The following is a 24,924-nucleotide window of genomic DNA, read 5'->3' as shown; positions in this document are numbered from 1 at the left end:
TCTCACTATCGTGGCCTCTCTTGTTGCGGAGCACAGGCTCCAGATGCGCAGGCTCAGTAATTGTGGCTCACGGGCCTAGTTGCTCCGCGGCATGTGGGATCTTCCCAGACCAGGGCTCGAACCCGTGTCCCCTGCATTGGCAGGCAGATTCTCAACCACTGCGCCACCGGGGAAGCCCAGTTATCAGACTTTGAAACAATACTCAGTGAAAATATCAGGAAAAAAATAGTGACTACATAACCTCATCAAGGCTCTCAAATTATAAAAATAAGATATTCTGTGGCAATGAATTACTGGTTAGATGCTATTTTTCTTTCCTCCCTCCCTCCCTCCCTCCCTTCTCTATGGTTTTATTTTTTCCCCTTTTCTGAAAGCAAAACTAATCATTCTGTGTTTTCTCTTAAAGGACTTTCCGTGACATTTCTGAAGATCTGAAGCCTTCAGTAGACTGACTTGGTTTCTAAACCGCAGTGATTTCTCTAGGAAATTCAACCTTGACTGTGAGTTTAGCTCAGCTGTGGCCTCCTATCCTTTCAGCTGTGCCTGGCAAACAGAGCCCAGGAAAAGAAGCAGAAGCCTCCTAGCCTTCCATACAGAATGCCCGGACAAGAGAGGACTTGCTGTGCTTTGCATTTTAAAGCACAGCTTTGGAGCTCAGAAATGTGGTTTACTCACTTAACTGTTGCTAAGATGGCTTGAAAAGTTTCAGTTTATAAACTGGTACCATGGCTTGAAATTTTCCCACTTTGGTTATATATATTATAATATGTATTTATAAAGTTTTTTAAAGAGTCCTAAACTACCTGCTGTATACAATGTAGTTTTCTCCTGTTTTAAGAAATCTGTCCTTAAACTTTTCTGTGACAGTCACTTTTCCATGAAGAGGGCTTTCACTTTTGAGAATGTAGTTGCTTGAGCAGGAAAAATGAGTCTTCTCCCTTCTTCCACAGTGTATGGTCCTCTCTGTAAGGAAGAGCAAATCTTCAGTGTAAGGGCAGGTGGCTTATCTGACGTTCAGTTAGTTGTATGTTACAACCATAGGAGACCACAGAGAGACCGAAGCTCTTCCTCCCCTTCTCCCTCCATCCCCTACTGCTCTATTGCCAAATTTTTAAAACTTGGCTGACCACATTGAAATTAAATACTTATTAAGCTGCTATTAATGGTAACAGTATGATAGAATTCATGTTGTAATGTTTTTCTTTCCAAATGTTTTAAGAAAAAAATCTCAGGGGCAGCAGTGCTCTGATTCATTAAAAGTATCCCTGTTTCACTATTTGGAATTTGACCAATTAGTTACTTATTAGCAGTAAAATTTTATATCTGTGTAGTATTTTCCCATCACTTAGCACAGTGCCTTGCACATAGACTCTAGATGAATGCTTGTTGAATTAAATTATGACTTTTAAAATATCTCAGATGTCACAATAACCAGCATAGTGCTCTACATTTGACAAAGTCTTTTTGCACATATTATTTCACAAGCACTTCACATCAGCTTTCATATAGCTTTACATTATTTTGCAACAGTTTCACACAGATGGGGAAGGTAAGGTTCAGAAAAGTGACCAACTCAAAAGTCATGAAGTTTAGTAAAATTTGACCGCAGATCTTTCTGACTCCACAGTCTGCCAACTCTGCTATATCGCAGTGTTTCTTTTAATATCTTACACAATTTTTCCAGTGCTATGAGGTAGAATAGGTGTCCTGTTCTATCGCATAGACTTGTCTTAGGGTTAATGACAGAGCTGGGACTAGAACCCAGCTCTTAGCTTTGTGCCCTTTCCACTGTGTAAAACAATCTTCAGGCTCTTGCTCTGCCCCCAAAGGAGTATGGAGGAGAAAGAGTTCTTAAGTAACAAAGATTTCATTTTTGGAAAACATTTAAAAGTAGAAATCATATTTGTCTAAAATATCGTCTCATTAAGAAGCATAGTTAATGATAATTACTTTAAATTTATTCTGATATTACTTCAGAAGAACTCCATCTAGGAAAGAGGCTACCATGAGGTCTCTGTCTGTAGAGTAGACTGTACAGATCTCATATATTTCCTGTGAATCCTTCAACAATTACAATCTGGTATTCCACCAAGTGTTACATTTGGCACTAAGTAACTCATTCTTTTCTTTAATCACTTGTTCAGTCATTCATTCAGTAAAACGTTGCTTGAGAGTCTGCCAGACTCTAGGTTCTATGCCAGACACTGTACAGGGTGCTGTAGGGGATAACTCATAAGAAGGCCTTCTCTCACCTTAAATCTTAGCCAGATCATGTGGATTGCTAAAATTAAGAATTTTGCATTAAAACTATTAAGAAAGAAATCAGGTTTGTTTTTGTTAATGGTATACTGATAAATTTACAGCTGTGATGAGCACATATTTATGAGAGGCAAATATTATGCACAGTGAGTTAGTGTGCATATACAAATTATGTTCTTCCAAAGTGCTTAAGCTCTGTAAAGTGATATTGCAAAAATATAAATTTGAGGTAATATATGGCTCTTGCTGGTCATAATTACTAGTGTGAATACCAGCTCCTTAGAGGGGTACTCTGAGCCCTAAGAGAATAGTTTAGAGCTGCCAAAATTAGCAATGATGTAGTATCACCCTGAAGTATCAGGAGCAGAGGTGCCCCAGAGTACTCCCCAGTCCTGTCAGGAAACTTGAACTGCCCCAGTACTCCAGCAACAGCCTAAGGACTTGAAGTCCCTGCAGCTGGGGGAGGTCTTCCTGGAACCCTCAAAAACAGAGAACATGCCCCCTCAGATACAGTGAGGAGGTTTTACAGATCTTCGTAAGGCATTGAGATCGAATGATATGAAAAAGTAGGAGTTCTGGAAGCTCAAGTCTCAAAGATGATTCTCAGGATTTGACCCAGAAAGAAGAAGTTTCCCTAGGAACAGATAATGCATTGATGAAGTAGAAGTAGCTTCAGTAAAAACATAGTACAGAAATCCTATCACAATGTCCTGCATTTTATAGCTTTATTAAAGATGAGTTTGACGGTCACATTCACTACTCAATTGTAAACTGAATGGAGGGGATAAGATCTCCCCACACAGTATGTTCCTCTCTTTTCCGAGAACGAGGCACGGGATTTTCAGCATAAACTCCATGTCATGTAAGTTCAGCTTCAGTTCCAAAATTCCTATCACACTCTCTGTTTCTGGAAGTGATCTCTGCCAGACTGCCTTAGATACCAGTTTTATTTATTCTTAAGTTTGCAAGGATTCTTAACACCCATTGCCATTAGAGGTGGTTAGCTGGCAGAGTTTTCCCTTGACTTCTGAGACTGGTGCAAATTGACTCTTGATACCCAAGAAGTGTTATTTAAACAAACTAAGTAGCTTTGGAAATAGCAGTTTATTCCATTAAAGGGCTTGCAGATGAGGTCCTCTGGCTAACCTTGGTCTTAACAAGAACCCATTGTGACCCATCAGGACTTGCTAGTACCCCTAGTTCCCACTTTGGTTGTATTTAGAGCTTCAGGATGTGTCACTACTGAGCAAGAAAAGCTCAGAAATTCAGGCTATGAGGGGTTAGATTAGAGCAAAGTAATTTTAGGTGAGTTATCCAGAGCTTTCAACCTCAAGGTTTATAGGAAAACCCCTGCAGTCTCCTCTAAGGGTCTTCCAAGATCCTTACAAAAGTATGACTAGGCATTTCGCAGTAGAACTATAGCCTCTGGCAACATACTTCCAAATGCTAGTTCCCTCCAAGAACAAGTATTTCTTTGTTTTTTATGTATTTCTTGTCTTTACCCATTTTGCCATTAAAATATATTCATTTCATTAACTTATTGAGGATCTGCAAAAAATATGAATGCTATGTGAAACCACTGAACAGTTAATTTTTTTAGTAGTTCAAAAATAATCAAGAGAATTATAAATCAAGATGTTCTGCCTGCATCCTGGAGTCATAGAAATTTTGTGCCAGATGAGCCTTATCTAATTAGGTGATCCTGTCATTTTCTAGAGAAGGAAACAAATCCACAGGTTAAAGTGTCTTTTCTAACACAGAGCCAGTCAGTAACAATTTAGAGCAGAGTAAGTTCTTTTTTCTCTCAGCCCATTGTTCTACTTCTCTTCCCTTTCTCTTGTAGTTGAGTAGCTTTTGGAAAAATGTGTTCCTTATAGCAGTAGTTGCAAGGGATGTTATTAGATGTTACAAGAGAACAAAAGTGTATATGGGGTGGGGGGGTGGGGACTCCAAGGTCAGTTAAAATTGAGGAATGCTGAGTTTGTTTCCTTTCTGTCGGACTTCGAAGAGTTTTTAATGTGCTCTTATATATTGTGAATTTATAAGGGGACAAAGACTGTGTTTACGAGACTTATTTGACCTTAAACTGCGCCCCATCCTCCTTTTCTCAGAGCAGCTCAAAGGACTCCGTGTCCTTTGGGAAACATGGCTCTCAAATAAAAGTTTACAGGTCTTTTAGAAGACATCCCTAATGGAATTCTGAATGGTACATCCATCATGTAAACCGTAATATATCTCAAAGTTTAGTGAGATACCAGAAAGAAAACGTATTTGCCATTCAGAGCTATACATCAAGTATAGAGATTCTTTTCTACCTATGGTGTGTAGAATCAGTATTTGTGTTTTAGTTTTGAAAGTTTTTCAAAGATCAATTAGTGTGCAAATACAGTGGTGATATATTGATATTACATTTTAATAATGCTTTTTTGTGTGGCACTTTATAGTTTTCAGAATGCTTTCATAACAACCCTGTGAGACAGGCAAGTGTAAGTATTATCAGATGAGGCACTGGAGGCTCAGAAAGGTTTTTGTGATTTTTCCCTTAAGTTTATACCACAAAATGATGGAGCCAGAATTCAGTTGCAGAGCTTCTGACTCCAAGTCCAGAATTCTTTACTCCACACCTGGTTTCTTACTTTTTCTTCTAGCTTTATATTTTACTATGAAAGGTATGGAAGCAGATCTTAAACATCATTTTGGCTTCTTATCAAATACTATTTTTTATGGCAGTGACCAAGAAAGTGTAACTCCAACTGTAGTTATCCCAAAGAAAACCCTTCTTTTGTGCTTTGCAGTGCCACTTGTCTAGGTAATTGGAGTGTATTTCAAATACCATTTGATTTTGAAACCAAGATTGGATATATAGTTTTAATTGCTTATGTAACTTCTGGAAAATGTATCATCTTTGCATTCTCAGGCAAAGTAGAGAGGTTTGAAAGTAAAAAAAGATTATTCAGATACAACAATACATCTTTATTCTCACAAACTCTGTTTCTTAGCTTTAACTTGCTTTGACAACCGACTGATGTAACATCTTTGTAAATGTAAAATATTTATATTTTGAAATAAAATTACTATGTGTTGAATGAATCAGGTGGTAAACTTAGTCTCATTTCTGTTGAGAAATTTGGTCTTCAGTGAAGTCAAACTTTCACGAATACATCCATCTCTTAGGCCTTATATCTTGCCTTTTCTTTGACACCAGTGCCGACACTGAATTTTTATGAAATATGGGCAACTTACATAAGGGAAGATGTACCTGTGGAGTGGGTGCTGAGTACCTTAAAGAGGTGAAAGGGTCCAAGGCTAAGGCTGGAGCCCTCAGAGCCCAGGGGAAGGTGATTTTGTGGTAGATAAGGAAGTGATGAGGTGGGTGGCTGGGGAGTGAGACTCAAATGAAAAGAAAGTTGGATAAAAGAACCCCATGTTTTGAATGAAGAAAACAAACCTAAGGTATGGCTATATTCAATAGCAAAGATAATCTACGCAGCAGTAGCAGATGGAGCTGAACCCCAAGTGGAGGTATCTTGAAACACATCTCAGCAGTGCTTGGGAAAGAGCTTTCTGACACCTCGAGCTGGTGTGGTATTCAGCTCATCAATCTGACATTATAGATGGAGAAAATGATCCTGGCAAAGGTGTAAGGGGTGGACTAGCCAGCCTCAGATTCAGATTGTTTTCTACTCTTGATAGTTTCTTATTGGCAAATACGCTAGTTCACAAAATATTTCCTCATGCTTCTCAGTCTGTTGCATAAGCCTAGGACCCTTTCACAGGGTGTGTGCTTCTGTCAGCCTCCTCTGGCTTTGCTTCTGGAAACTTCAGGATCACAGGTGTCCAGTTCTCCCTCCCATCTCCATCACACAGGGGCTCCTTGATTCTTAGCCTTACCGTTAAGTGAGTTTGGTCAGAGATACACACTAATGATCTTCAGTTACTGAACAGCTGTTGAGAAACTTTTCCCCTCGTGCCTCTGCGCTAGGCACGAGGGGAAAAGTAATTTTGAAAAGTAGTTTTAAATAGTAATAGTGTTGAGCAGAGGTGAAGTTTTTCCATATGTTCTATTTAATTTCCTTTTGAAGAGTAATTCTTAAGAGTAGCCTGAAGATACCCAAATCACTGTTTTCTTGCCAAGTACCCAGATACTCCTTAAACGATTGCATTATCAAAAATTTCGTCTTCAGTCCAGCTGAAATTGTGAGAAAGACACGTTTAGGAAAAGAGCAAGGTGGAAGGGGGAAATGGGACCTTCCCGAGAAGCTCCAGAAAGACTATAACCTGTAGAATTCCCGTCTTACGGTAAAAGCCCTTCCCTACAGGCTTGACTCTGGTCCCGGTCTACCAGTTAGTTTCAATCCCAGCGCAGCTTCCAGTAATCGTGGGGAATTCGGAGTTAGGACGAGTCACTTCTGGGGAGCACGGGAAGCTTCGCTGGGCATGGATGTCTTTGCCCTGGTAAGAGGCCACGTGGCCGTGGGAGGCCCTCAGGTATCTTGTTTCTCTGTTCTAGAAGGGGTTGAGACGTGTGTGCAACCCACTAAGGAATGATCTGAGAGAGACAGGATGGGGATTGGGGACAGAGGACAGAAGGGGCGGGGCCCGGGTTAGGGGGTGGGGCTGCAGGGGGACTCCAGACTGGGGCGCGTGGAGGCGGAGAGTGGGCGAGGCCGTGCCGGGGGCGGGGCCTCGGGCGGCGCGGGTGCATCCCAGCTGCGGAGCGCAGGCAGGCTGGCGGGCGGCGGGTCCGCAGCGGCGCGGCGTCCGGGCTCCGCGACGGGCTGAGGGCCATGGCCGCCTCTCCGGGCCCGGCCGGCGGTGCCGCCGCCGGGGCAGTGCACGGCTCCGGCCCGTTTGGCCTCGCCTTCGACTCCGGACTCGAGATCAAAACTCGCTCGGTGGAGCAGACGCTGCTCCCGCTGGTTTCTCAGGTAAAGCGGCGCGCGCGCGCGCGGCCCCTGCGTCTCCCTCCGGCCGCGGCCCGCGATGGCGGCGGTCGCTCTCGCGGCAGGGGCTGGGCCGGGCGGGAGGCAGCCGCTGCTCCACATTCCGCGCCAGGACTCCGGCGTCAGTGTCGGACCGCCTGTCTGGGGCTTGAGGACTGGCCTTGGTTGAGGCGGCGGGAGTCGGGACCATCCGAAATCCGGCTGCGGGGTTAAGTGGGCTGAGCAGCAGCGGAGGCTGTGGGGCGGGGAGCCCCGTGCGGACCTGAGTGCCGGCCGCAGGTGCGCCGCCCTGCCTCCCCACAGGACTCTCCTCGGGGCTGCGGCTCCGGTGGCCCCCGGCTCCCCGAGGCCAGCTCCCCGGGGGCAGAGGGGACCCCCGCGGGGGCTCCGCTGGAGCTGAGGGGCCCTCCTCGCTGCCGCTCTTTAACCCACTGCCCGCACACCTTTGCACCTCCAGTCCAAACCCGGACTGTGGCCAGTCTGGCTGGGGCGTTGCTGCCGGCCTCCAAGTCCAGCGTGCTCTCCTCTCCCCTAGGCCTTTGTCCCTTTGCCCGGAGTGTGAGTCGGCTCGCCAGTCGCCCGTTCACTCCGGGCCACCCGGCCCCTTCCCCTTAACCTGTCTGCTCACTTCAGTTGGCTTTTGTCCGGCCTCGGAAGGGTGAAGTGAAGGACCGTCTGATAGTTAATTCGGCTGCACATCTTTTTGCCAAATCCCATTTGGGAATGTATGCTTTATTGAATTTATTGGTCCCAACAGAAGTCTGGAATCAGCTAATTGATGCGCGTAGCTTTAGAGAAGTTTCTGTTACTGTGAGCCTAGTTTACGCAGCCTCCGGGCTGGAATTCCTCACCTAGATCTGTTGTGATGTGCTACGCACTGTGGGGAGTGCAGAATTCTGTGCCTTCAGGAGCTCGTTGGATGTGTGACTCACACCTAGACTGTAACATCTTGATGCTTCACGTTAGCATTGCCAAGATTTTACAGGTAGAAGGAATCTTAAAGGTTATCTGATGCTAAGTTTAAAAATTCTTACAGCATCCTTGACACCTGGTCACCAGTCCCCTGCTTAAACATGCTCAGTGATGGGGAGCCTGTAGCTATTCCATAGAATTTCCAGTGCTGTCTGTTCTCCATCCCAGCCCTGCAAATATTTGAAAACAGCAGTCATACATGTCCCTAGATTCCTGTTATGCTGATTAAATAAACAGCCCCATTTTCTTCACTTGTGCTCATGTTTTTTTTTAACATCTTTATTGGAGTATAATTGCTTTACAATGGTGTGTTAGTTTACCTGTGCTCATTTTAGCCTGGCTAACGGAACAGTGAATGAATAACCTTGACACTCCCCATCCCCCTTCCCTTCCAGGTCTGAAAGAAGCACTGACAGGTGGGACGAGTAGAGGATCAGTTAGTGATGTCTGCACTGCCCCTCCCACAAAAGAATACCATGACCACCACCAACACAACCACAACACAAAATGAAAAATACTGGAGTAGTTTTAAGAGAGAGAGTTAAGAGAGTGGTATTTTATCCATTTTTCTTTTTTTAACACTCCAGATATAATGCTTACTATGCGCTAGGCCGTGTTCTAAGCACTTTATACATATTAATTCATTTAATTCTCATAACAATCTTATGAGGTAGAGATATGTTTATTCTCATTATATGAATGAGGAAACTGAGGAATAATGAGGTTAAGTGACTTGTAGTGGGACTTTCACCTGTAAATGTCGAACTGGAGTTTGAATCCAGGCAGCCTGGTCCCAGAGTCTGTGCTGTTAGCTACACCATATTTGTTCTCCCTAGAGATTAGGAGCAGTGATGAGGTCAGTCAGTAGTAGGTACAGAGAAGAGAGTCCACAATGGAAAAACAAGCTGGAAGGTTGTTGTAATCTGGAGAAATGGTAACTTTTCACAGTATCACTGCTAAAAATGTATCCTAGAGTTCTGCATTGTGTAATTCTGGGGTAAGAGAGGGTGGAGAGAGTAGGAGAGTGGAGGAGGAAACATGAATTGGCTGCTGAGAGTTAACTAGAGGTCAGTGCCAAAGGGGGAAAATGCCAGCTTTTTTTTTTCTTTTCCTTCCCTGTTAAAGACTCATTCAGGGCCATAGCTGAGGTTCTGCATTCCACACATTATGTGTCCACAGCTGTATCTTTAGCATTATTATAACTGATATTCCTAATGATTTACTGTACTCAACAACAAAAAAGTTCACTTATGCTTAAAATCAAGAAATATATAAAGCATGGTCAGAACACTCACAAAGCAGTTAAATGTGAAATACAGTTTAGAATGATTTTTAAGTTTTAGTGAGTATTAGTGGACTAAAGTGCAGCTCTCTAGAAAACTCATGTCCAGGAGTCTCATTTTCTAAGGATGCTGCATTATTATCCAACTCATGTTTTACCACCATATCCACAAGAATAAGTTTAAGCTTTTTAGGCAAGCATTTGTTGTAAGCTTTCTAGTTGCTACTCTTTGTGGGACTTGTATTCTAGTTGGGAGACAGGGCAGGTACAGAATAGCACATGGCAAGTGTCAGATGAACATCATCCATAGTGAATGCTCTCAGAGCTCAGAGCAGGTGTGGATGAGTCAGCAACAATGCCATAGAGGAGAAAGGGTCTTGAGGTGAACGAGTAGGGCTAGCCTTGTACAGCTTAGTCAGTTTTGAGCAGAGTTCTACTCTGATATCATTGAACCTCTTCTGACTCTCCAGGTAAAAAGTTCTGGGTTAACTGGCCTTATTCTAGGAATGCAGCATCAGTATTAGACAAATGTATATATACAATTTCCTGCATTTACATATTAGAAGAGATACATGTTCTTAGCAATGGATGCAGAAAAGCTTCAGTTAAATTCAACTTCTAATCATGATAAGGAGCACATAGTAAACTAGTAATAGAAGAAAATTTCCTTAACCTGATAAAGAGTACCTACAGAAAACCTATAGTTAACATCATAGCAACAAGTCAAATTTAAAATAAACATTTCCTTTAAACTAGAAACAAGAGGAGGGATATCTGCTCTCACAGCTTCTATTCAATTGTACTGGAAATCGTAACCAGTGCAACAAGACAAGAAGTGAAAGGTATAAAGGTAGGAAAGGAAAAATCAAAATATAATTATCTACATAGAAAACTGGAGTCTACAAATAAATTATAAAAGTTAGGAAGTTTAGTAAGTTCACTGAATGTAGGCTTCTAGAGTCAACTGCTTTTCTTTCTACATTAATAACAAACAGAAAAGTCGTCCTAAAACATGATACCAGTTAGAATAAAAATGACAGCAAAATATGTGTATATATGTGTTTAGCAAAAGAGAGGCCAAACTTCATGGAGAAAATTTAAAAATTTTATGGAAAGCCAAAGTAGAGCTAAATAAATGGGAGAAAAGTACCATGTTTCTGGCTAGATTGACTTGATATTATTTACATATCAATTTTCCCTACTGATATGTAAATTTAATGAAACTTTCAACTAGTTTGCAACTAGTTTGCATTTCAACTAAAATGCAACTCCAATGAAAATTTCAACAGGGTTTTTTTTAGTAGAATTTGATAAAAGTAATTCTAAAATCTGCATGAAAGAGCAAATAGCCAAGAATAGCCAGAAGAGAAACAAGGTGGGTGGACTTGCTCCACCAGATTTCAAGTCTTATTATAAAGCTAGAGTGATTAAGACAATGTGGGTTTAAGAACAGAGATGGACAAATAGACTAGTGAAACAGAATAGAGGACCTAGAAACAGATCCACACATATAGGGAAACTTGATAATTCACAGAATTGGCACTGCTCGTCAGTGGGGAAAGGAAGAACTTTTTAAAAATGGGAACAATTGGTTATCTAAATAGAAACACATGATATTGAATCCCAATTCCAAATGAATTAAAAATATCAATATGGGGCTTCCCTGGTGGCGCAGTGGTTGAGAATCTGCCTGCCAATGCAGGGGACACAGGTTCGAACCCTGGTCTGGGAGGATCCCACATGCCGCGGAGCAACTAGGCCCGTGAGCCACAACTACTGAGCCTGCGCGTCTGGAGCCCATGCTCCGCAACAAGAGAGGCCGCGATAGTGAGAGGCCCGCGCATCGCGATGAAGGGTGGCCCCCGCTTGCTGCAACTAGAGAAGGCCCTCGCACAGAAACGAGGACCCAGCACAGCCATAAATAAACAAACAAACAAACAAACAAATAAATAAATAAAATTTAAAAAAAAATCAATATGAAAGTAAAAAACTTAAAACACTTTTAGGGGAAAAAATTGGGCAATATCTTCACCACCTCACGGTGGGAAAAGATTTCTTAATATACTGAAAGTATAAACCCTAAGCAAAAATTAATATATTTGCTCCATTAAGATGGAGAATCTTTGTTCATCAAAGTTGAAAGGATAAGCCTTAAAGTGGGAGAATATGATTGCAACACAAATAACCAACAAGTGATTGGTAGCACCCAGCATAAATAAAGGACTCCAATGAATCAAAAATAAGATTACCCATTAAAAATTGGTAAAATAAATACTCATCTTGTAGAAGAGGAAACAGATGTGTAAAAGATATGTGAAAAGATGCTCAACTTTATTAGAAGTCAGTGAAGTACAAGTAAAAGCTGCAGTGAGAACAAGCGTTGGTGAGGAATGTGGAGTTGATGGAAATGTCAGTAGTACAACAGTTTTAGAAAACAGTTTGATGTAATATATTAAAGTTCAAGGTGGGTATTACCTAAGGCCCAGAAATTTCACTGTTAAATCCATACCCCTAGAGAAAATCCTGCACGTGTATTAGAGACATAGATGGGAATATTGATAGTCTTTTTACTTCTAATGGCTCCAAACTGGAAACTACCCAAACGTCTTTTAGCAGTAGGATGTTTAAATAAAATGTGCTAAGTTCATACGAGATACTATGCAGCAGTGAAATGAATAAACCATAGCTATAATTATCAATATGGATGAATCTCAAAAGCATAATGTTAAGGAAAAAAAAAATTAAAGGTTCAAAACAGGCAAAACAAAACCATACATCATTTAAGGATATAACATATGTGCAATAGTTATAATAAGGGAATGATGAACACAAAATCAGAGCAGTGGTTTCCTCTGGGGGGTGGCGGTGAGGGGATGTTGTAGAAAGGGAGGGGCCCCCAGGGCACATGGGTTGTCAGAGGTGCTGCTAATGTTTTCTTAAGCTTGGTGGTAGGTTTGTTATGTCTTCCTTTCATTTCTTTAAATGGTATGCATATATGTTCTATACACTCATTTGTTGTATATTTCCTAATTCAGATGATTTTTTAAAAGCCCTGGGCTAAGTCCCAAGCACATTTTCTACAGAGCAGCTCCCCACCTTCTTTAATAATCACTTTATTCTTCCTGTCAAAACTCCCACTCCCAGTCTTACAATGCTTTTATCCAAGGAAGGGAAGAGGAATATCTGCCACACAGCTCCACCCTGGTGTGGAATGTTATTCTACCACCCACTAGTCTTTTCCTGTCTGTGATAGATTTACTTCACTCACCGTTATACAGACCCTTTAATAAATCCCCAGGGTAGCTCCCCTGTCTTCCCATTTCTCTCTGCATTGTCCTGGAAGCTTCTTAGGATCTTTGTCTCACTAAGTTGGAGATGAATACATATGGGACGCTCTGCTGATTTGTGTATGTGAATATATGTGTTTTTAATTGCAAAGGAAAAACACATAAATAGTGTATAAAGAGAGTGAAAGTGCCCTTTTTCCTGCTTTTAAAGACCTCCTCATGATTTGGTGTGTTTTCTTCTATACTGGTTGCTATAGCTGATTAACTGATTTTTCTGTCTAATAATTTTGAGAATTTACTAATGAGTTAAGCCCAGGGATGAACTTCTCTGTCCTGGGCTGACTCCCTTGTTTTTCAGGTCCCAGGGAATTAAAGCTTTGTTCTTTTATCTGGCCTACTACCATTTTTTTTTTTTTCTCCCTGGGTCTTCGCTTGCTTTCTTATCTTCCCACAAAATAAGTAAACTAAGATAATCCATTTCAATCAAGAGATTACTGTCAGTTATTCTAGAAAATAAGAATACCATCACAAACATGAGGAAAGAACAGAGATTCTAGAAATGTGAAAAGGGCAATATCTAATCATTATGTAATGCTTACTAAATACCAGACACTATTCTAAGTACTTTATTTGCATATACTAATTTATTCTCCACAATGACCTTATGAGATGGGTACTATTATTACTCCTGTTTTTACAGATGAGAACACTGAGTCACAGAAAGGTTAGATAACTTGCTACATAATCATATGACAGAGCCAGAACTCAAACCCAGGCAGAGTGACGCCAGAATTCATGCTCTTAACTGCTAGGCTATACTTTGTTGGCGATGAGAACTTCTTGACACCCTTTGTTAGAAGGTATCAAGTAGGTCCGGGTTCTTATTCTTTTATTCCACAGGAGAGTTCTTCAATATATCAGATCCTCTTTCTTCCCTATGGGATACCTTCTCTGCCCTCTTTTCCAGTTCATTCAGACATTCTCTACACTCTGGTGTTAGGGCAACTCTAGGTTGTGACTCCCAATTTAATATGCCTCCTCTTTTTGCAGAATAATAGCTAAAATTTTATTTGGCACATTCAAGGCAATTTTACCAGCTGTCTGTCTCCTGATTTTTTTTTAAAACATCTTTATTGGAGTATAATTGCTTTACAATGTTGTGTTAGTTTCTGCTGTATAACAGAGTGAATCAGCTATATGCATACATATATCCCCATATCCCCTCCCTCTTGCGTCTCCCTCCCACCCTCCTTATCCCAGCACTCTAGGTGGTCACAAGCACCGAGCTGATCTCCCTGTGCTATGTGGCTGCTTCCCACTAACTATTTTACATTTGGTAGTGTATATATGTCCATGCCACTCTCTCACTTCATCCCAGCTTACCCTTCCCCCTCCCTGTGTCCTCAAGTCCATTCTCTATGTCTGTGCCTTTATTCCTGTCCTGCCCCTAGGTTCATCAGAACCATTTTTTTTTTAAGATTCCATATATATGTGTTAGCATACGGTATTTGTTTTTCTCTTTCTGACTTACTTCACTCTGTATGACAGACTCTAGGTCCATTCACCTCACTACAAATAACTCAATTTCGTTTCTTTTTATGGCTGAGTAATATTCCATTGTATATATGTGTCACATCTTCTTTATCCATTCATCTGTCGCTGGGCACTTAGGTTGCTTCCATGTCCTGGCCATTGTAAATAGTGCTACAGTGAACATTGTGGTACATGACTCTTTTTGAATTACGGTTTTCTCAGGGTATATGCCCAGTAGTGAGATTGCTGGGTCATATGATAGTTCTATTTTTAGTTTTTTAAGGAAACTCCATACCGTTCTCCATAGTGGCTGTATCAATTTACCTTCCCACCAACAGTGCAAGAGGGTTCCCTTTTCTCCACACCCTCTCCAGCATTTATTGTTTGTAGATTTTTTGATGATGGCCATTCTGACCGGTGTGAGGTGATACCTCATTGTAGGTTTGATTTGCGTTTCTCTAATGATTAGTGGTGTTGAGCATCTTTTCATGTGTTTGTTGGCAATCTGTATATCTTCCTTGGAGAAATGTCTATTTAGGTCTTCTGCCCATTTTTGGATTGGGTTGTTTGTTTTTTTGATATTGAGCTGCATGAACTGCTTGTATATTTTGGGGATTAATCCTTTGTCAGTTGCTTCATTTGCAAATATTTTCTCCCATTCTGAGGGTTGTCTTTTTGTTTTGTTCATGGTTTCCTTTGCTGTGCAAAAGCTTTTAAGTTTCATTAGGTCCCATTTGTTTATTTTTGTTTTTATTTCCATTTCTCTAGGAGGTGAGTCAAACCGGATCTTGCTGTGATATATGTCATAGAGTGTTCTGCCTATGTTTTGCTCTAAGAGTTTGATAATGTCTGGCCTTACATTTAGGTCTTTAATCCATTTTGAGTTTATTTTTGTGTATGGTGTTAGGAAGTGTTCTAATTTCATTCTTTTACATGTAGCTGTCCAGTTTTCCCAGCACCACTTACTGAAGAGTCTGTCTTTTTTCCATTGTATATTCTTGCCTACTTTATCAAAGATAAGGTGACCATATGTGCGTGGGTTTATCTCTCGGCTTTCTATCCTCTTCCATTAATCTATATTTCTGTTTTTGTTCCAGTACTATACTGTCTTGATTGCTGTAGCTTTGTAGTATAGTCTGAATTCCGAGAGCCTGATTCCTCCAGCTCCGTTTTTCTTTCTCAAGACTGCTTTGGCTATTCGGGGCCTTTTGTGTTTCCGTACAAATTGTACAATTTTTTGTTCTAGTTCTGTGAAAAATGCCATTGGTAGTTTGATGGGGATTGCATTGAATCTGTAGATTGCTTTGGGTAGTATAGTCATTTTCACTATGTTGATTCTTCCAATCCAAGAACATGGTATATCTCTCCATCTGTTTGTATCATCTTTAATTTCTTTCATCAGTGTCTTATAGTTTTCTCCATCTCCCTCTGCTATATTTTGGAAGAGTTTGAGAAGGATAGGTGTTAGCTCTTCTGTAAATGTTTGATAGAATTTGCCTGTGAAGCCATCTCGTCTTGGGCTTTTGTTTGTTGGAAGATTTTTAATCACAGTTTCAATTTCAGTGCTTGTGATTGGTCTGTTTATATTTTCTATTTCTTCCTGGTTCAGTCTCGGAAGGTTGTGTTTTTCTAAGAATTTGTGCATTTCTTCCAGGTTGTCCATTTTATTGGCATATAGTTGCTTATAGTAATCTCTCATGATCCTTTGTATTTCTGTAGTGTCAGTTGTTACTTCTTCTTTCTCATTTCTAATTCTGTTGATTTGATTCTTCTCCCTTTTTTTCTTGATGAGTCTGGCTAATGGTTTATCAATCTTGTTTATCTTCTCAAAGAACCAGCTTTTAGTTTTATTGATCTTTGCTATTGTTTCTCTCATTTCTTTTTCACTTATTTCTGATCTGATCTTTATGATTTCTTTCCTTCTGCTAACTTTGTTTTTTTTTTTTTTTTTGTTCTTCTTTCTCTAATGCTTTAGGTGTAAGATTAGGTTGTTTATTTGAGATGTTTCTTGTTTCTTGGCGTAGGATTGTACTTCCCGCTTAGAACTGCTTTTGCTGCATCCCATAGGTTTTGGGTTGTCGTGTTTTCATTGTCATTTGTTTCTAGGTATTTTTTGATTTCCTCTTTGATTTCTTCAGTGATCTATTGGTTATTTAGTAGCCTATTGTTTAGCCTTCATGTATTTGTATTTTCTACAGACTTTTTCCTATAATTGATACCTAGTCTCATAGCGTTGTGGTCGGAAAAGATACTTGATACAATTTCAGTTTTCTTAAATTTACCAAGGCTTGATTTGTGACCCAAGATATGATCTATCCTGGAGAATGTTCCATGAGCACTTCAGAAGAAAGTATATTCTGTTTCTTTTGGATAGAATGTCCTATAAATATCAATTAAGTCCATCTTGTTTGATGTGTCATTTAAGCTTGTGTTTCCTTCTTTATTTTCATTTTGGATGATCTGGCCATTGGTGAAAGTGGGGTGTTAAAGTCCCCTACTATTGTTGTGTTACTGTCGATTTCCTCTTTTATGGCTGTTAGCATTTGCCTTATGTATTGAGGTGCTCCTATGTTGGGTGCATAAGTATTTACAGTTGTTATATCTTCTTCTTGGATTGATCCCTTGATCATTATGTAGTGTCCTTCTTTGTCTCTTGTAATAGTCTTTATTTTAAAGTCTATTTTGTCTAATATGAGAATTGCTATTCCAGCTTTCTTTAGATTTCCATTTGCATGGAATATCTTTTTCCATCCCCTCACTTTCAGTCTGTATGTGTCCCTAGGTCTGAAGTGGGTCTCTTGTAAACAGCATGTGTACGGGTCTTGTTTTTGTATCCATTCAGCCAGTCTGTGTCTTTTGGTTGGAGCATTTAATCCATTTACATTTAAGGTAATTATTGATATGTATGTTCCTATTACCATTTTCTTAATTGTTTCAGGTTTGTTTTTGTAGGTCTTTTCCTTCTCTTGTGTTTCCTGCCTAGAGAAGTTCCTTTAGCATTTGTTGTAAAGCTGGTTTGGTGTTGCTGAATTCTCTTAACTTTTGCTTATCTGTAAAGGTTTTAGTTTCTCCATCAAATCTGAATGAGATCCTTGCTGGGTAGAGTAATCTTGGTTGTATGTTTTCCCCTTTCATCACTTTAAATATGTCCTGCCACTCCCTTCTGGTTTACAGAGTTTCTGCTGAAAAATCAGCTGTTAACCTTATGGGGATTCCCTTGTATGTTATTTGTTGCTTTTCCCTTGCTGCTTTTGATATTTTTTCTTTGTATTTAATCTTTGATAGTTTGATTAATATGTGTCTTGGTGTGTTTCTCCATGGATTTATCCTGTATTGGACTCTCTGTGCTTTCTGGACTTGATTGACTATTTCCTTTCCCATGTTAGGGAAGTTTTTGACTATAATCTCTTCAGATATTTTCTCAGGCCCTTTCTTTTTCTCTTCTTCTTCTGGGACCCCTATAATTCGAATGTTGGTACATTTAATGTTGTCTCAGATGTCTCTGAGACTGTCCTCAATTCTTTTCATTCTTTTTTCTTTATTCTGCTCCCTGGCAGTTATTTCCACCATTTTATCTTCCAGCTCACTTATCTGTTCTTCTGCCCTAGTTATTCTGCTATTTATTCCTTCTAGAATATTTTTAATTTCAGTAATTGTGTTGTTCATCACTGTTTGCTCTTTAGTTCTTTTAGAAAACGTTTTGTTAAACGTTTCTTGTATTTTCTCCATTCTGTTTCCGAGATTTTGGATCATCTTTACTATCATTACTCTGAATTCTTTTTCAGGTAGGTTCCCTATTTCGTCTTCATTTATTTGGTCTTGTCGGTTTTTACCTTGCTCCTTTGTCTGTAACATATTTTTTTTTTTTTTTTTTGATGGGTGGTGCTGTGTTCCTGTCTTACTGATTGTTTGGCCTGAGACATCCAGCACTGGAGTTTGCAGGCAGTTAGGTAGAGCTGGGTCTTGGTGCTGAGACGAGGACCTCCGGGAGGCCTCACTCCAATTGATATTCCCTGGGGTCTGAGGTTCTCTGTTAGTCCAGCAGTTTGGACTTGGAGCCCCCACCACAGGAGCTCGGGCCCAACTTCCGGCCTGGGAAGCAAGATCCCGCAAGCTTTTCTGCCTATGCCCACGGCCCCTGCAGCTCCTTCAGGCGTATGTGGGGAGCAGGCCCTAGCTCTGGGAGCACTCAGCCATGGGACTTGCCACGCTTCTCCTGATTCTTAACATAATCCTGGGAGGAAAGAGGCTGTGTAGTGACTGAGAGACAACTTACTGCCTTTGTGACCTTGGGCAAATTCTTAACCTTTTCATATTTCAGTTCTTAATCTGTAAGATGAGGGTAGTAACAGTATCTACCTCACAGAGACGTAAGCATTGATTGAATCAGTACATGTAAAGCACATCAGATAGCGTCTGCTGTTGTGCTTAACGTTAAATGTTAACTAGTCTTATTTTTTGCTTGATAAGGAAATTGAAGTTTGGTCTCACTTTTGTTAAACTGTGTTTAAGTATGTCTATGTAGAAAGCAAGACTGAAAAGAATTATGCCAAGTTGCTGACAAGGTAGTGGGATTATGGGTGACTTTTATTTCTTTGGGCTTTCCTATATTACCCCTTCCCGTTTTTAAAAACAATCAACATGTATAACTTTTTGGACCTCCCTTTTAAAAAGTTTGAAAATAATTTTAGGACATATATAGACCTTTTTTTTTGTATAAATTTATTTATTTTATTTATTTATTTTTGGCTGTGTTGGGTCTTCATTGCTGCATGCGGGCTTTCTCTAGTTGCAGTGAGCAGGGGCTACTCTTCGTTGTGGCATGCGAGCTTTTCATTGTGGTGGCTTCTCTTGTTGAAGAGCATGGGCTCTAGAGCGTAGGCTCAGTTGTTGTGGCGCACAGGGTTAGTTGCTCCGCGGCATATGGGATCTTCCCGGACCAGGGCTTGAACCCGTGTCCCCTGCATTGGCAAGCAGATTCTTAGCCACTGTGCCACCAGGGAAGTCCCATATGTAGACCTTTTAATAAGAAATTTTATAAATTGGCTTGGCTCCTCCAAATTCAATTTGAAATGCATACCTGTATTTGGACTGAATATTTTCCAGAATGCTTTGAGTAAAAGGAAGATAGCCACACCTAATTATGCACTGGGGAGGATGCTTGTAGTGAAAGCAAAATGTGTGTTTCAGAACTGAACAATAGTTGGTATTTTAGCCTAATTGCAGGATCTTTTCTTTACAATTGAAAACTCTAAACTTTATAAAGGATTTAATAAAAACAACTTAAACTTCTTTTCTCCAGAGTCTCTTCCAACATGGTTGTTTGGAACAGTCAGTGGTGGTCAAGTTCTCTGTTCTCCAGGTGATACTAAGAGTTCCCTAGGATGTATCAGGTGTGGAGAAGGACTAAGCTGGTGCTCATAGTATTCATATTTGTTTCCCTGCTTCCCATAACCCATAGTTATCCCCAAATTCAACCATAGAAACACTTCTTTGATGGACTACCTAGTAATTTTAGGTAATATTTTATTTTGAAGAAAGTATTTTTCCCTCCAAAAACAAAAACACTCAAAAAACCCAGGAAGATTGAAAAGCTCCACTAAAGGAAAGAGTATGGGGTGGACTTTGGTGTCAGATAAACCTGGGTTCAAATTCTAAACTAGGCCGCTTCTTAGCTGTGTAAGCCAAGTACTTAATTTCACTCAGCCTCAGTTTTCTTGTCTTGAATAGTATGTAAGGATTAAATAAGAGAGCTAATGATAATATGCCTCTGAGTACTTAAACTGGGTACTATGTTAAACATGATACTGCATCATTTTCTTTAATCCTCTTGTCAGTTGAGAAGTCAGAAGCAGGGAAGTCAGGTTGGCTAAGTGGTGAAGAGGCTAGGCTCTTGAGTCAGAGTATCTGGATTTAAATCTTAAATCTCCTACTCTTCTTTTTTTTTTTTTTTAATTTTATTTATTTATTTTATTTATGGCTGTGTTGGGTCCTCGTTTCTGTGCGAGGGCTTTCTCCAGTTGTGGCAAGCGGGGGCCACTCTTCATCGCGGCGCGCGGGCCTCTCACTGTCGCAGCCTCTCCTGTCGCGGAGCACAGGCTCCAGACGCGCAGGCTCAGCAATTGTGGCTCACGGGCCCAGCTGTTCCGCGGCATGTGGGATCTTCCCAGACCAGGGCTCGAACCCGTGTCCCCTGCATTGGCAGGCAGACTCTCAACCACTGCGCCACCAGGGAAGCCCTCCTACTCTTCTTGATGTCTAATTTCCTTACTCTCCATGCTGTCTAGTTGTATCATTTGTGAAATGGGGATATTAGTACCTATTTCATTGGGATTTTGTGGGGCATTATAATGTAGTACTTAAAAGTGTGGTCTCTGCCAGCATTATCCTGATACCAAAGCCAGATAAGGACACTATAAGGAAAAAAACCAAACCAAACCAAAACGACAACAGCACAAAACTATAGGCCAATATCCCTGATGAATACAGATGCAAAAATTATTAACAAAATACTAGCAAACTGAATTCAGTAGCACATTGAATGGATCGTACACCATGATCAAGTGGGATTTATCCCTGGGTTGCAAGGATGGTTCAATATATGCAAATCAATAAATGTGATACACCACATTAATAAAATGAAGGAATAATTATATAATCATCACAATAGGTGCAGAAGAAGCATCTGACAAAATTTAACATTCTTTCGTGATTGAGTATATAAAGAATGTACCTCAACATAATAAAGGCCATATATTATAAGCTCACAGCTAACATCATTCTCAACAGTGAAATGTTGAAAGCTTTTTCTCTAATGTCAGGAACAAGACAAGGGTGTCCATTCTCACCACTCCTATTCAACATAGTACTGGAAGTGTTAGCCAGAGCAATCAGGCAACAAAAAGGCATAAAAGGCATCAAAGTCAGAAAAGAAGAAGTAAAATTATCTCCATTTGCAGTTAACATGATCTTATATATTATATATAAGGAAATTCTAAGACTCCACCAAAAAACTCTCAGAACTAATAAACAAATTCCTAAAGTTGCAGGATAAAAAAATCAACATGCAGAAATTGGTGTTGTGTTTCTATACACTAAAAACAAAATATCTGAAAAAGAAATAAAATGGTACCATTTACAGTAGCATCAAAAATGATAAAATACTTAAGAATAAATTTAACCAAGGATGTGAAAGATCAGTACACTGAACACTCTAAAACTTTGATGAAAGAAATTGAAGAAGACACAAGTAAATGGAAAGATAAGCCATGTTCATAGGTCAGGAGAATTAGTATTAAAATGTCCATACTACCCAAAGCTATCTATAGCTTCAGTGAAATTCCTATCAAAATTCCAATGGCATTTTTAACAGAAATAGAAAAACAATCCTGAAATTTGTATGGAAGCACCAAGACCCCAACTAGCCAAGGCATCCTGAGAAACAGGAAAAAAGATGGAGGCATCACACTTCCTGATTTCAAACTATACTACAAAGCTATAGTAATTAAACAGTATGGGACCGGCATTAAAATAGACACATGGTCCAGTGGAACAAAATCCAGAGCCCATGCATACATAGTAAACTAATATTTGACAAGGGAGCCAAGAATACTCAATGAGTAAAGGATAGCTTCTTCAATAAATGATTTGGGAAAACTGGATAATCACATGTAAAAGAATGAAATGGGACCCCTATCTTATACCACTCACAAAAATTAACTTGAAATGGATTAAAGACTTAAGTGTAAGACCCGAAGCCATAAAACTCCTAGACAAAAACATAGGGAAAAAATCTCCTTGACTTGGTCTTGGCAATGCTTTTGGGATATGACATCAAAAGCACAAGTAACAAAAGCAAAAATGGACAAGTTGGACTACATCAATCTAAAAGGCTTCTGTACAGCAAACAATCTGGTTTAAAAATGAGCAGAGGAACTGAATAGACATTTTTCAAAAGACATACAGATGGCCAACAGGTACATGAAAAAATGCTAAAAATCACCAATCACCAGGGAAATTCAAGTCAAAAGTACAAAGAGATATTACCTCACATCTGTTAAAATTGACTGTCATCAGAAAGATAAGTGTTGGTGGGGATGTAGAGAAAAGGGAATGCTTGTGCACTGTTGGTGGGAATGTAAGTTGGTGCAGCCACTATGGAAAAGAGTATGAAGATTCCTCAAAAAATTTAAAAAATAGAACTACCATATGATCCAGCAATCCCACTTCCTTCATAGAAGGAAGATCAACTAATCTCAGGTAGCTACACAGATACTTTCTATCACATTATCCTATTTTAATATTTTGCATAGCATTTACATTAATTTTTTTTTTTAACCTATGTGTGTGATTATCGTGTCTCTCCTCACCCCACTAGAATATAAGCTCCATGAGAGTATGGGCCTTTTCTTTCTTGTTCATTGCTGTTTCATCACTGCCTAGAATTTTGTTTGACATATGATAGGTGTGCAACAAATATATTTTGTACAATTGGATTATTGTTATTTTGATAGACTGTAAACAGAATAAGGGCAGGATTGTGTTAGTCTTGTTCAGTGATGCATCCTCAGGACCTGGATTCTAGGAAATTTTCAAAATTTGGAAGATAATATTATAGATGAGGAAATTTAGAGAGATTAAGTACATTTCCCTAGGTCATTTAGTTAGTAACGGAAGAGCCAAGGCTCAAACCCAGGCCTTCCTGACTCTAAATTATTAATACCATAACACGTAAAGTGCTTGGCACATAGTTGCTGCTCAAAGGGCAAGTCCCTTCCTCTTCTCTTAATTCACTATTCTGGTCTTTGTTAATATATTTATATAAATCATTTCAAAGTTATACATGATGGACAGGTACCATTTGGGATTTATATTTTTCATGTAACATTCTTTAAATATTTTTATATGTCACTATAGTTCAGGTACTAATTTTCTAGGACATTTTGAAGATTTGTATTTGTTTCAACCAGCTTAACTTGTCACCTTTTATATTTTATTTCAGGGCCTGGAATCAAGTGTTAAAGCTCTTGGTATTTCGTTTACTTTGAGTCTGCAACAAAACTGAGAGAAGTATAAAACATAAATTATAGTGGTCCTTCTAAAGTGTAAACAAGTATGGTTCATGTACCATTTTGTACAACCTACACACTGTGCTAGGCAGTGGAGTGGAATGCACAGTGAAGAAGATGCTGTCTCTACTCTCACAGCAGCTCAAGTCACAGTAGAGGAATCTAGACCTGAAGTGCTTTGGTTTTATGTGGATTCTTTGAATGTAATGATCCACCTTCTCCTACTTTTTCCTGTCTTTAAGATTTGTTGAAATATCTGGAGGGCTTATAGAACTGTGTGCCCTGGATAACTGCCCTCAGGTAAACTTAGAATTGTTATTAGTGGAAATGTTGTCCTGAGGAGGGATGCAAGATGATTTGCTCCTTGTCTTTGGGTTGAAGCATTAAAACTATCAATTAATTTAGTGTATTAGGCTAGTGTAGTATGCTGGGCTTAATCTTCTTGGCCATTGTGATACAGCTTTAAAAAAAAAGTATTGAGATAAAATTTAAGCAGGTTGCTTTTATCTTTTATTTTTAGATCACCACACTTATTAATCATAAAGATAATACCAAAAAGTCTGATAAAACTCTGCAAGCAATTCAGCGTGTAGGACAAGCCGTCAACTTGGCAGTTGGAAGATTTGTTAAAGTAGGGGAAGCTATAGCCAATGAAAACTGGGACTTGAAAGAAGAAATAAATATTGCCTGTATTGAAGCTAAACAAGCAGGTATGTTAAAGCCTATTTATACCAGTTTTATTGCTTTGGATATCATGACAAATTATTGTCTTATTTTGAGTAAAGATGTGTACTGAGTTTTAGCCCTCTTATTACTGATGCCTAGGTCATTAAAGCCCTAGATTAGCATCCAGGAATACTGAATTTCTCTTGGATTAAGTCCTAAATCTGAAACATTGAATTCTTTCACTGGGCAGGGTAGAAGCCCAGCATCCTGGCCATCAGCCATTGAATGCAAGAGGTATAGAAGGAATGTGAGGCATGGACTCTACTGTCAAGGAGCATATTAGCCTATTTGCCATCATGTAGGAAATGGAGATAAAAATAAGCCTGTTCCTGTCTCTACAGCAGACAAATCTGACTTCAGATCTCCTGATGTCTCACAAGTCTCTGTGACTGGTGGCATAGAAGTTTGAGAGAACCTGGGGAGTTTTGATGGATACAGATAATTCAGCTTTGTTAAAGTGTCATTTATCCACCTATTCTTTAAATAAATATTTACTGAGTGCTGGCCATATGCCAGGCATTCTTCTAGACCAGAGGGATATGGCCACGTAGAAATCAGTATAAAGTCTGCCCTCGTGGAGCTTGCATTCTAGTGAGGGAGACCATAAACAAATGAATAAATAGATATGTGCATAAGGACAGGTGGTGACAGTTATCATGGAGAAAATAGTAAAGCAGAATAAGGGTTAGGAGACCAAAGGAGGTATATTTTAGGAAGGGCAGGGTTTCTCAACTTTGATGCCGTTGACATTTTGGGCTTGATAATTCTTTGCTGGGGGTGCGGGCTACCCCGTGCATTGTAGAATCCCTAACTTCTACCTATCAGATGCCTGTAAATCCCTTCTTCCCCCATTG

At 39.8% G+C, this 24,924-nt stretch overlaps 2 protein-coding genes across 6 annotated transcripts in view; both read left to right on the top strand.

The window, feature by feature from the left end:
* The window catches only part of TMEM245 (transmembrane protein 245), a 98,758-nt gene extending 97,482 nt beyond the window's left edge, over nt 1-1,276 (top strand). For both annotated transcript variants that reach the window (XM_036855824.1, XM_036855823.1), the window contains one exon: nt 407-1,276. In XM_036855824.1, coding sequence (XP_036711719.1) covers nt 407-452 — 46 coding nt within the window. In that variant the 3' untranslated portion in view covers nt 453-1,276. The remainder of the gene's footprint in view (nt 1-406) is intronic.
* A 5,663-nt stretch (nt 1,277-6,939) lies between these two features.
* Nucleotides 6,940-24,924, top strand: part of CTNNAL1 (catenin alpha like 1) — a 60,022-nt gene continuing 42,037 nt past the window's right edge. For 3 of the 4 annotated variants that reach the window (XM_036856739.1, XM_036856738.1, XM_036856737.1), the window contains exons 1-2: nt 6,990-7,187; nt 23,865-24,054. In XM_036856739.1, coding sequence (XP_036712634.1) covers nt 7,047-7,187; nt 23,865-24,054 — 331 coding nt within the window. In that variant the 5' untranslated portion in view covers nt 6,990-7,046. Of the gene's footprint in view, nt 7,188-23,864; nt 24,055-24,924 lie in introns of all 4 variants that reach the window. The other variant, XM_036856736.1, reaches the window with a different exon arrangement.

The sequence above is a fragment of the Balaenoptera musculus genome, chromosome 6 (genome assembly GCF_009873245.2).
Source record: "Balaenoptera musculus isolate JJ_BM4_2016_0621 chromosome 6, mBalMus1.pri.v3, whole genome shotgun sequence".
NCBI classification, from domain to species: domain Eukaryota; kingdom Metazoa; phylum Chordata; class Mammalia; order Artiodactyla; family Balaenopteridae; genus Balaenoptera; species Balaenoptera musculus.
This window is presented reverse-complemented; position numbering and strand designations above follow the sequence as displayed.